Raw genomic sequence first — 13417 nt, 5'->3', positions numbered from 1 at the left:
TTTTCCTAGTTAGCGCTGCTCTAAATGCAGGGGCATGACCTCGACTTGATGGAGAAACTTTCAGGCCACGCTTTTGTTGTGATTTAAATAATGAGTCTCTGCTTTTCCTCCACCCTGCAGTGAAACCGCTTCAAGTCTCCTCGTGGAGTTTTGATTGCTGGAAACAAGACTGTGTGTGAAAGTGTGTGAATGTGTGTGGTGTGTAAATCCTGTCCAAATAAAAACGTTGAAAACTGCACTCACGCACTCTCCAAACTTAACTGCAGACATTTTACCTTAGGTGTCATCAAAATCCACAGTCGGTGAAGCAAAGTGCAAATACTTATCTCTGAAATCCGAAATTTTCTGCGGAATCTCAATTTGCTGCTTATTCTTCTGGAGAATCAGCGAGCGAAAAAATTAATTAGAAAGTTGCAGGGCACGAGGCTGATGAGTGTAATTAGACTGAGTCGAGTTGCCTTCCGGCTGAGCAGCTTCGTCACTACGTTCCCAAATATAATTCCGACAGCAGGAGTGCCAGCGAGCCAAGGCTAGACCTTTGCTAAAAGAATCCTCGAAGACGATTAGCTACGCAGTTTGCACTTTGGACGGATGGAATCCGTGGCACGGTCTTACAGTGGAACGTTTACTTTACTCACCACCAGCACAAATTGCGCAGACAAATTTACTGCGTAAAACCCCGTTCGGTCCTTTACTGACCTCAGCGCTAGCCTCATTAGTAATATCATCATGGAATGCATCATCTGCAATTCTAGTTTATTACACGAGGCGCCTCCGCTGACGCAGATAACGCACGAGCTGGGATCGTGACGCGTGGTCTAATCTAGCCGGTTAGCGGTGTGTAAATAACAAAGGCAACGCTTGACGAGTGGGAATGATTGGGAGAAAATTGACTTTGCAGCGCTCCTTCGCGAAGTTTCTCTTCGCTGCTCTCACCCTCTTCCAGCGTCCGGACCATCTTCACCTCGCTGTCGGCTCCCTGGAACTCGTCGAAAAACGGACGCACTTTGAACTCATACGTGACACCCTTCTTGAGTTGAGGTACAACGGCACCGTCCTCGCCGGGAGTGCGCACCTCAAACACTCCCCACTGACTGCGGGCCTCGCCCGACTCTGACGATGGCCGATACATGACCCTGTAGCCCTGGATGTACTGAGACTGCTGCTCCACCTAGAGGGGGAAAATTAGTTATGTAAGGATTTAAGGCTAAAATGTATCATTTAGGCCGCAGATGTGACTACAGACCAGTAATGACATAAATGTAAATGTAAGTAAGTGTAATTCAGCAGCTTTTTCATGTATCTGCATTTGACTAAAGAATTTCCATTTGGGGAGACTTTCACTTCACTACATTTCAAAGTCAAATATCCTAATAATCAAAATCAATCTCCTTTTTATTTATGAGTGATAAAACTTTTGAAGGCAAATACTTTTAGTCAGAAAAGTTTAAAGGGAGCACTTTTACTTTTACTGGAGTAATATTTTACCTACTTTAACTTAAGTACATAGTGTGTGTGTGTGTGTGTGTGTGTGTGTGTGTTTGTACTTCGTCCACCACTGACACAGATTTAAGCTATATTTCACGGTATCAGCTCTCAAAAAGAGGCGGTTAAATCTAGCTCTGCAAGTCAATATCACATTGAGATGCATACTTTACACTAAAACAACTAAAACATTTTCAATACATTGAATACATCAAATGCAACATTCTCCGCATGAATATTGAAGTGACTTTTGGGCTTGAGTTGCTGACTTAATAAGATGTAAAGAGGCTAAAAAAAATCTCAGGGAGCGCAATAAACCCTTATTAACAGCCTTTCATTTACGATTCATTTGTTGAAACCGCTTGGTCTGAAGCCCGTTCTCTCAGACCAGTGCTAGGAGCCTGTCTGGAAGGGCCTAATTATAAACCACATGTGCATGCAAACAGCAATCTCAGCCCCAATAAATAACATGGCCTTGAGATGCTGTGGGCTGGCGGTTTGCAAAGACAGGATTATCCTGTAGTCTAGGAGGGTACATGCATGTGGAAGAGCTCAGACACTGTGTCCCGCTGCCCCCCTCTCGATGCAAAACCACAAGATGAGATCACTATCACCATCAGCTCCCGATTTCTTTGCGCACTGGGCCTGGTTAGCATGCCGCCACGGAGAACGTTCGACAAATCCCAGCCCACTCGAGAAACAGGCAAGCAGTATGACACAAAGGATTCAGGGAGTTGCTAAGTGGGGTGTGGTTATTGGGGCTAATCTGTACCCAGCTGTTTCAGCTCAAAAGGGGTTGAAAATCCTGGATCTATACCTCAGTGCAATACGAAACCGTTTGAAGAAATGCCTCCGGTGGCACTTTGGAACTAAACCACGGCTATATATTATTAAAAGAACGCTGCTGGCTAATGAGAAGGGAAGCTTCCTTTCCATTGGAACATCCCAAAAAAAAAAAAAAAACCCAGGCAGATTTCACAAGGCTTTGTTTGGCTCCTCCTCCTACTCTGGCACCGCTAAACTATTTACATTCTGTGTCTGCTTTTGGAACGGCCGCTCTGACGTGTGTTTATGTCAGCTCATTCATCATGATGAACTCGTGTCCGTGGGCCATGGAAAGGCTGATGCCGGGGCGCTCGAGAATGTTTAAACAAACTCTCCCGGTTGTGCTGATAAAAACTCGTTTTGTCAGCACAGGTGGTCCCGAATAGGATTAAAAAAAGACCTGCACTGGGTCGAGGGGAAAAATCACGGGCTGTTACGCTAATACTGTTGAACTGTACGGTGCTGAGCAGCAGACGTGACTAACATGGTGTACGATAACAAAGCACAGAGTGTTGCTGACAGGCTTTTGGACTAATAGGAATGTTTATGTGTCTACACAGTGAATTGACCAAGATGAGAAACAGAGCCAAGCAGGACCTAATGAGTGGCACAAGCATTGCCCGGTTGTTTGTCTCGGAAGAGTTTCCATCTGAGGCTAGGGAATACTTCACTTTTCGAACTGGGTGGCAAGGATAACCCATGATCCTCTCCCATATCGATCAGAGAGAGACACTAGCTAATCAATGACATGTTAGCTAATGTATACAGAACAGGGTGTTCGTGGCAGTATAACAGTCCTCTCTGACGTGTCAAGGATCAACAGCATTAACTTCTTCAGCAATTTGAGCTACAGAAGCTCATCACACGGACCAGCATTCACTCCTCATGATCATCAATGAGCATCAGCCGCCCATGACCCTGTCACCGGTACACCACTGTTACTTACCTGTAGCACTTTTGATAGATACTGACCACTGCAGACCAGGAACATCCCACAGGAGCTGCAGTTTTGGAAATGCTCTGACCCAATCGTCTAGACATCACAATTTGGTCCTTGTCAAACTCTCAAATCCTTATACCTGCCCATTCTTCCTGCTTTAAACACGTCAACTTTGAGGACAAAATGTTTACTTGCTGCTTAATAAATTCCCACCTACTAACAGGTGCCATGATGAAGAGATAATCAGTGTTATTCACTTCACCGCTTATAATGCTATAATGTCATAATGCCTGGTTGGTGTATACTGTATGTATATGAGGTAACATCAAAAAGTTTTGAGACTTGCTCTGTTTGCAAGAAAATACTTTATTTACCTACGTTTACACTCTTCTTCACTCAAAATAGTCCCATTGCACAGCAATACTGCTCTCTCAGCATTCCTGCCACTTCTAGATTGTGTCCTGGAAGACTTTTTTTCGTAGCCTGTCAAGCACCTTCTGCGATTCGAGCGCTAGATCGCCACAATGGCGTCAAAACAGAGACCTTTGAGCTGCATGTTCATCTTAGGGATGAGGGAAAAGTTTGCAAAAGCCAAATTTGGTGAGTAGAGTGGGTGCGGAAGTAAGATCATGTTGTTTCTGGCATAAAAATCGCATGTGTCGGTGCTAATGTTAAATGTACCTTGTGCTGCCATCTGTTGGCTAGTTACAAAACTAGTCTCGAAACTTTTCGATACCACCTCATTCGTATGGTTTATGTATAGAACACTCACAAAAGTTGTTGTATGAGAAAGGGATTATAGTGTCTCTTACCGTCCACTGCACTCTGACTGAGGAGGATGACAGTATGGTGGGATTGTGCAAGTGGACCACAACGTCCCCCAGTTCCTTCTGGATCTGGCGGTGGTCCATTCCCTGTATGGTGGGAGGAGTGTCTGTGGAAATGACACAGTTTGTAAAAAATAAATTGCAGTGACCAAAAAGGTTCACTTTTCAGTATGGTTCCTCTCAAGGTTTCTTCCTCATACCATCTCGGGGAGTTTTTCCTTGCCACATTGGCTTGATCATTAAGAACAAACTTACAATTACAAGGAACAAGCTTATACAAGTAGTTCCCGACTTATGAAGGAAATGCATACCGATGATCCTATCGTAACTTAGACATGGCCTAACTCAAGAGTTTTGAAGAATGGTGATCAGTATGGGGAAGTATATGTTAATTTGTTAATAATTATCAAATTACAGTACATAATTTTGCAAAACAGAGCAATTCAAATTATTGTATTGTAAAGATAGAAAAATCTTTAAAAATATATTTTTTCATAAATCTGGGACTACCTATAAACTCTTTAATTACCACTTTATCTCTGTAAAGCTGCTTTGAGACAATGTCCATTGTTAGAAGCACTATACAAATACAAATGAATTGAAAAACAAAAGCATTTGAAGAATAAACATATCTATGTGTGTTTAGAAATCCCCAAAAAGTCTATCAACTGTTTTTTATCTCAGCTTTTACTCTAACAGAAGAGAAGAAAGAAGACAACGCTGGAGGATCACCTTGCGTTCGGATGGCATCCGTTATGGGACTGGGGTCACTCAGGCCATAAGCATTGGCTGCCCTTACTAGGAAAAGATACACTGCACCAGGCTTTAAGCCCTTCAGCATGAACGTTTCGGACTTCACGTGGTCAGCGAGGGTCACCCAACTGCTCCCGGATGCATGACTGGAAAGACAGCGTAGGAAAGGAAATCTCAATTTTTACTGTCATTCAATCAGAAAATATGTAGTGTTTCCAGTGGCTTGGTACAGCATGCTTGATATCATCACAGATCTATACACACCTCATTTGGCATTCCTCGCAACGGCGGCAAGCAACCACTGACATTTTAATCTGAGATTTTATCCATTTTGTTCAAAGCAATAATGTCAGATAAAGCGGGAACGTACTAATGCATGCAGAAATACGCCAATAAACTGTATATATCTGTATTTGTGACGACAATTTTTCATTTTCAATTTGGACAAAAGCAGAACATTGCAAACACACAAGCAATAAGACTCCTACTGACTGCTTGCTTTAGCACACACAATGCAATTGTGCAATTCAGCACAATATAATAAACACAATACAATGAGCTTTGTGTATCTATCCAGTACAATTTTGCAATAATGTCACTATAAATCTTTAGGAAGGAGTGAAAACAAATGTATACTTTATTCACCTAAATGCCTCGATGACATAAGAAGTGGGTGTGGCTCCATTTGTGTTGGCCTTCCATGTCAGTGTAACAGAGGTGCGAGTAACGTCGATCACCTCTGGCTTGGACGGCGCACTTGGGATCAGGTTTGGGTCTGTGGGTCTGCCGGGCTGGACCGCCACTCCGAACTCTGAAAAAGCAAAATCACACATATTTCTATTTCAAAAACACTCAAAAACGGGCCATTGATTTCTCCTTTTTCTGTCTGGAGATCACTTCTGTAGATCTTTCCGGAGATCACTCAGAAAGTACACTTTTAATATAAAAATTACCTTCTACAGCCAGGTATGCTTTCCATGATGCTTCCCCACTGGGACTGGTGGACACGCAAGTGTACACTCCAGTGTCGCTAAGCTGTGGATCACACACACACACACACACACACACACACACACACACACACACACAAGTGAAGTGCTTCTACACAGAAGAGGATTTTACACACAAATGCACTTCAACAGTATGAATAGACAATAGTCATTGCAGAGAAGAAGAGGTTGCGTCAACTCGGCCATTAGAGGCAATTTTGCAGATTGCTGTGAAGGAGAAGCAGTTGTCAAATTCACGAAGGTGTTTGGAAGTGAATCACGTGTGCTGTGTTATTAGTTTATTGCATGTTGATGAACATCGTTTTCCGACCTTGGCATAGCGGATCTGCAGAGTTCCGGTGTCCAGCTGGGAGATGCGTGAGTCGTGGGTGGACACCAGCACCCCGTCCTTCCTCCAGAGCACCGTCGGTGCAGGAGTTCCGGTGGTTATGCATGTCAGCAGCACCGTCCCATCTACAGCGATGGTCTGGTTCTCTGGGCCTTGGCGAATCACTGGAGGGGGGCGATCTGAAACCACTATTGGGCAAAGAATAAATACATATGAAAAAAAAAGGATGAAGGATAAAAAACCCCAAGAGAGGAAACGAGGTAAATAAGACGAGTTTAAAAAGAAAAAAGGTCAAATTGAATTTTTAAAAAAGTCCTCCAGGTTCTGGTTAATCTTTCGACTGCAGTATCTACCCTTCAGAAAAATGCAGTCAGAATAACTAATAAAAGAAAATAACATTTAAACACCAGGCTTTTACTTTTCCTTCATCAAAAAAAAAAAACATTATGACTCAAAGGTGTTGATATATCAGGGAAAGGGGTGTGTGTGTGTGTGTGTGTGGAGGGGGTTGCATACCTGAAAAATAGCCCTGAGGTATAGACTGGTGATTATTACCACAGACTCAGAAGAGAAAAAGCATGAGAAAGGGGGAAGGGGTGGGAGGAGGCAACATACAGCACTGAGTGCTTGGCTAGATTCAATCAAACACGCTCCATCCTTGTTTCATTTCCATTAAGTGTAATTGAGTGTACACCGAATATGGGAGTTCCATTTCGTGCCTGCCTACGTCCGTGCAGCGAACGAGAGAGCATTAAAATTACCATATCATTACCCACAGCACAAAAAGCATGCAGAATTGCCCGCTTCTTCTGCCACCCAGACAAGCTGTGCCTGGTACCACCGTGGGCACTTATGTTCATTAAACTAATGTATATACATCGCCTGGACACATACTGTACACATGTCTGGGCTGTTTGGACGCTGGTTCTGCAGGTGTAATTATTTTTTTACGGCCCTTGAAGGGTTTTTAATTTCGCTTTTTTTACTGTTGCGATAAATGTTGCTGAGCGGGAAAGAGGATGAACAGGGGTCAGCTGGATGTCTTTGCTTTATACCTAAAATGATCATGACTGTGTAGTATTGAGTTTGTGTGTGTGTGTGTCTGTCATTACGAGAATAAATTGGTGCGATGAAATCAAAAACAAGAACAGCAGGATAGCGACGGTCTTCGAGTCTTTGTGTATCTGGTCGCCATGGAAACGGAGAATTTTTAAGCCAGTGGGTTTGAGCGTCAGGGATGTCTCGATTACTTCTGAAAAGCGTTCAAAGGCGAGGGAAATGCACGATGGATACAGTGGACAGCCGAAAACGCCCACAAAACCAAACCGTACCAGTGGCAAAGACCAAGTCATTCTCATAATGCTGAATGAATTATCAAATTATTTCCTGTGCCACGGATATAGAGACTTTTATTTCAGCCAACAGGATCCCAATTTGCAATTCACACACACACACACACACACACACACACACACACACACACACACACACACACACACACACACTCCTCACTGCTGGGAAAAAAGCCACAGTCCCCATTGTCTTAATTACATTTCTTATCAGCAGTTACCGCAGTGTGAAGGCGTATGTGTGTGTGTATGTGTGTGTGTGTGTGTGTGTGTGTGTGTGTGTGTGTGTGGCACGCTCCCTTACCATCTGTAACCTCCAGCAGGGCCTTGGTGATGACGCTGCCGGCGATGTTGAGTGCCTGACAGCTGTATTGTCCTCCATCGGCACGCTGAACGTCTGTGATGGTGAGGTCGCCCGTCTGAGAAACGGAGAAACGGCTGGAGGGCTGCGGGGGCTGGTAGGAGAACAGAAGGTTCTGCCAGTGCAAAAAATATTGGTGGGGGCGGGGTGGAGAGAGAAGACAGAACCATATTTAGAGCTTAATGTCACCTTTCGACCTTATAAACAATTACATGGATATTTATTCCTATAATGCCATGTTTTGGGAAATCTTTGGACTATGTGAACAAATCTTGTGTCAAAATATATAACAGCCTGCAATATGGTAACGCAACACCGGTTTACAAGCAAAAAAAAATAACCAGTGGGGTATTTTTTCAATCTGCATATTTAGAGAATGCGTTATAGTCATAACATATAAATTCATATTTTGAGTACTTTTGTGCCATATTCATTCAGTAACAGTAAAATTGTGTGGGGAAAAAACTATATAAGAATTAATTTGATGTCAAAAAATATAATTAATAATATATAATATTATAATAACATAATAATATGATGATATAATGAATAGAGTGCAGGAATAATGAATAGAGATTAAAAAAAAAAAAATTATTCAAACAGCTGAACTAAAAGGTTTCTGGTTGTAAGTCAAACAATTAATATTTTGTATTATAGTAGATTCAATGTTTTTTATTATAAATCAAGAAGCCCAAAACAGCAGATTTGTGATGTTTTATTTCCTTTAATACAAATTATATTGTGCACCTCAACACTGCATTAACCATCAATGCCACAACATCCTCTTCAACATGTCAGAATAAAACGAAAATCAAACAAGTCGATCAAAAAGTATAGCAAACTTTAAAAACAGGATCTTCACTTAATAAATAAAATGACAGTCATGTCACAAAGTGCCATTAAGAACCAAGAACCATTAGTATTCAATGGAAAAAATAAAATAATAATCAGTAAATTATTTCAGATGAAGTAAAGCCAAATATTCTGACTGGGATTCAATGCAGCTCTCAGTCTCAGCGAGGGGCAATTAATTTTATTTATTTCAGTTTTTAGAAGGTCTTTTTTTGGACTGAAAAGGAGGCCAGCAGTGTGAGGAAGTTGCTCACAGGCAGCAGAAATAGGTAGGGGAGTGTTAATGACATCTTCAACAGAGGTGCAAAATGTATTAGGTAACGCTCATTGTCAATTAAAATATAATGGAGTGAAAAGCACATATATTGAATAATAATTGTAGTTGAGTAAAGAGTAAAAGTTGCTGATATCTTTGATACTCAGTAAAAGTAGCTAAAAAATTACTTAAGTACAGTAACAAAGTATATTTATTTCAATACTTTACACCAGTTATTCGAACTGTATTCCCAAAGTATTGAATTTAAAACAGTTTATTGATACATGAAGGAAATTAACTCAGGATTCTATTAACATATTTTAGACTTAGAAATTAAGAAAAAAATTTGAGATGAAGCATGGTGGTGGGTATTTCTTACCTGGCTTCCTTCTCTCTGCCAAAATATGGCCGGTTGTGGGTTGCCCATCGCCTCGCACTGAAATGTGACCGTTCGGCCCACGCCCACTACCTGGTTCCGGGGCCGAATGACAAACGTAGGGGGCACTACACAACACAAGACAACCCAAAGCAATGTTTATAACTACAAATAAAAAAATTTAAGATATATAATATAATATAATATAATATAATATAATATAATATAATATAATATAATATAATATAATATAATATAATTATATAAGATACTGTCTATTCACAATGAGCATGAACACCAGATCATAAAAAAGGATAAAAAAATCACTTTTACCTTTTTATTTTTTAATTTAGATACATTTTGGGTTTACCCATGAGTGTGATCAGAGCTGATTTTGCTCAGAGCAGCTCAGTGTCAGACATGTTATGGAGGATGGAAGATGATGATGGGGTGGTGGATGAGAACTTACCACTCATAACTAAAAGAAAAAAGAGAAAAAAAGGATTTTTGATGTACACCTGATGTAGCACTCAATATGAATTAGGAGACATAACAAGGAAATAAATAATGAACAACAATGTTTGAATACTGAATACATGCAATTGGACGTATGTGTACTCGACTCCAAGGTCTCATGTAAGAAATCTGAGTTGTAAAATCGATTGAATTCTTAATAATAAAATACACAAAAAAATAGAAACCACAGTGAATTCAAAGCAGATAGTATTCATACGAGTACATACTTATTCACATTTTAGACATGCCATGTTTTGGGAAGGGAAAGAAAACCAAAAAGACCCTGGAAACATACCAACAGAAAGACCAAGAACCCTGGACTTGAAAGGCACCAATGCTACCCACTGCACCACCATGCTTTCCAGCATATACAAAACATAGCATATAACAATGCTTATACATTACATACCATATTGTCAAGTCAAACCTGGACTTTTGAGAACAAATTCCCAGTGAAAACTGCAGTTATTTTTCAAAATACGTTTAACTAATGCCTGGAGAAATTGGACATAGAAAGATTTTTCAGTACGGCAAAACCATCCTAAGACAGCCTGCATCACTGCTGAAACACAGATCCTGAAATGCTGATCTCCAAAAAACGATCGGTACTGACGGCAGTACAGCCACTTTTGAAACGTTTCTATCGTTCAAATGTCCTACTGCGGCTGAGCGTCTCTTTAACTTACTGTGCTTGAGATATCAGCAAATGTTACACCTTCTTTCACAAGAAACTTCAGCACCACACGCTGTCCCATGCACACACTAATTCTGTTGCCTGCCATCTTGATTCTTGGTATCTTGTGTGGCCCGCGACATGTGCGGCACCTATGAGTAATAGGACTCACTAGCCACTACTTGATGAAATACCGCTTTGCTAGCCTAAGGGGTGGTGGTGATAGCTTGGTGGTTAAGGCATTGGACTTTAGTTTCCAAAGTTTTAAGTGCAACTCCCAACCAACACCACGCTGCTACTCCTGAGGCCCTGAGCAAAGATCTACTCGGTTGTATGAGTGCGAAAATGTAAGTCGCTTTGAATAAGAGTCTGGTGAATGTACAATATAAATTTTTATACTAGCTAAATTTAAAGTCCCGGTTTGATCGCCCCTCGTATATGGTTGTCCTTCTGCTACTGATTAGTGCATGGACGATATTTGTTCTAATAGCCAGCAACTCTACAATGTGGATCCAATCCTACGTGTGAAACTCCGACATCCCGATCACCCAAACAGCCCTGATGAGGTCGTGGGCCTCTAAGGGTGACATCAAGGTCAAGATCTTTGTTATTGCTGGCCTGAAACGAAGCCGTTGACCCAGCCCTCCTGTTGTGGACGTGTTATTAAAGTGGAGCATTTGATTAATATGTGAACAGCAGGCATCAAGCAAGTCGATGCTGTGCTCCCAAAGTGCAATGCGGCAGGAAAGCAGACATTCCATTACTCGCTCCAAGCCTTATTAGTCCTGCAATTAGTCAAGAAGGAGTCATCGGCCAGACTAGCGGCATTGTTCTGGTATGATGTACAGTTAAAATACACGGTGTATACAATTGTTCTACTTGGAAATGCATGATTGGCTGAGGATTGGCAGTGGTTATTCTGTAAAACGATAAAACCTTTCTAATGTGACTAATGACTATTAATGACTATGAAAGAAATAAAGTGTTAAAATAGCCCAATAGGCAAACAGGCCTTCAGTGGCACTTTTCCTGGTTTTTATTGTTCACGCTGGAGCTGCAGCATGTGATCCGTGATGTGTAAAGTATGTTTATTGAAATAAGTGAGGCCCGAGGCATGAATTTCTCTGGCAGCTTTATAGAGTGAGCCGGAGGGGGTACGGTGGAGGACAGACGAGTGTTTGTGTCCTCCGGCGCTCGCAGGGTGAAGGTGGCATGGAAAATAAAGGTCTTGTGTCAGAGGGTATGTGTTGGAGGGAAAACCGCAAGACAAGGCGCAGGTTGTTCAGCTCCCCCTGTGAGACTCGTTGGACCTGTGTTGCATTGAAAGGTGTGAAAAGCTCGGACTGAGAGCAGTCTCGAGTTACGACCCCGTCTCCCCCACGGGGACGTGTTTGGTCAGAGTTATGACACCCAGGCTCATGCAAAAGAGCTGCATGCGGGTACTGTAGATGTGCGTAATTTGCTTTCCTGTTAACGATTTGTTCCAGTTGGACAAAAAAAATCCCACTTTCTCTTACTTGTGTACACAGTTACTTTTGAGCTTCGAACATGAAACTGTCACTTATGTTGTTTTAATGGAAGAAGATTGACAATTTTGCACCCTCAACCTGGGTCACGGAAATCTCAACCCAGCCGACTGGAGCACTTTAATCAGAGTGGTGCCTGAAGAATAATTATGGCAGCCATAAAAGACCTGAGAAGGTTTTTTTTCACACCACCAAGAGTGAGGTGATGGAAAACCTGAAAGCCGAAAAGAACTCTGGGATCTTTAGAAGAAAAACATCTGCCCCAGTTGATGACGGCTGGTTCGGGTTTTCCAGTGCTGATTGGCGGCAACCGTGACCGAGGATAGCTAAGGAAAACCCTCCGTCTATGTCTTCCTGGTGCAATCAGCCTGATGGAAAGGGGAGGGGGTAGGGTTTTTTTTTTTTTTTACAGAAACTAATATTGGAATGTAAAAACTGGGGTTGTCAGCATGGAAAGGAATCGAATCGCATGGAAAAGCAATTGTTTTAACTGCATTACAGTGCACCAGCCTCTCTCTATCATACCGAGAGCAAAGTTAATATGAAGTGTGCTAAACAAATGATAGTCTTTCATTATCAACTTTGCAATGAATTACAGATGATCTGATGCAGCCTATATTTAATTATACGAGGATTATAAAATTCAATTTGTAGTCATAGCAGCTTTGAGCATTCTTTCTCTCCAGACACACACATATGCACGCACACACATAAAGGCACTGTAATCTTCATCATCTCGTGCTGCATGTATCACTCCAAATGAGATAATCATTGCTGTTTGTCAGACAGCAGCGTTGTTATGTCTGGTTCCTCCAGGCGAGGCTTTCTTCTCCTCACCCTCGCCCTCATCTTGCTGTTTCTTTCCTCTGTTACCAAGTATCTTAGTGAAGAAAAAAAAAAAAGAAAAGAAAAGAACGCACTGCAAAAATAAAGCTACAGGTTGTTTTGGATGGCTTTTCAGCTCATACAATCAGACTCATTATCCCTCTTTCCTTCTCTGCTTTCTCTCGAATTGCCTACACGCTCGCCACTTTGCTGCTTCCCGGGTCTGGAATTAGAGTGTGTAATTGGAAACATGCTATTTTCCCCAGCATGGGACTGGGGCTTGTCTTTAATTAGGCCATCCTCCCCTCTCCATGTGTCTTTGGCTGGGTGTCACCGGGGCAGAGGGTTCGAGGAGGTGGAGGAAGAAAAAGGGGCGGGTGGGGGATGTGATAGAAAAGCAACTCTGCTCTCCAGCTCATTTCCTCTCTTCAAAGAGGAGCCAAAGACTCTTCTAACGTGTCCCTCAGCTGCCCACGTTCTCCTCAGAGGATCACAGGAACGATGGTCGTCGCCTC

The 13417-nt window shown here is 41.9% G+C and overlaps 1 protein-coding gene across 3 annotated transcripts in view; it reads right to left on the bottom strand.

Moving 5' to 3' along the window:
• LOC124393371 (roundabout homolog 1-like) overlaps positions 1–13417 on the bottom strand; it is a 204017-nt gene that overhangs the window by 22305 nt on the left and 168295 nt on the right. For 2 of the 3 annotated variants that reach the window (XM_046861140.1, XM_046861143.1), the window contains 9 exons: positions 9832–9840; positions 9366–9490; positions 7822–7993; positions 6151–6356; positions 5784–5865; positions 5476–5641; positions 4810–4976; positions 4063–4184; positions 937–1171 (listed from right to left, as the gene is read on the bottom strand). In XM_046861140.1, the coding sequence (XP_046717096.1) occupies positions 937–1171; positions 4063–4184; positions 4810–4976; positions 5476–5641; positions 5784–5865; positions 6151–6356; positions 7822–7993; positions 9366–9490; positions 9832–9840 (1284 nt within the window). The remainder of the gene's footprint in view (positions 1–936; positions 1172–4062; positions 4185–4809; positions 4977–5475; positions 5642–5783; positions 5866–6150; positions 6357–7821; positions 7994–9365; positions 9491–9831; positions 9841–13417) is intronic. The other variant, XM_046861141.1, reaches the window with a different exon arrangement.

This window comes from Silurus meridionalis, chromosome 11 (assembly GCF_014805685.1).
Source record: "Silurus meridionalis isolate SWU-2019-XX chromosome 11, ASM1480568v1, whole genome shotgun sequence".
Lineage (NCBI taxonomy): Eukaryota > Metazoa > Chordata > Actinopteri > Siluriformes > Siluridae > Silurus > Silurus meridionalis.
The sequence above is the reverse complement of the archived record's forward strand: the minus strand, read 5'-3'. Positions and strand labels throughout refer to the sequence as shown.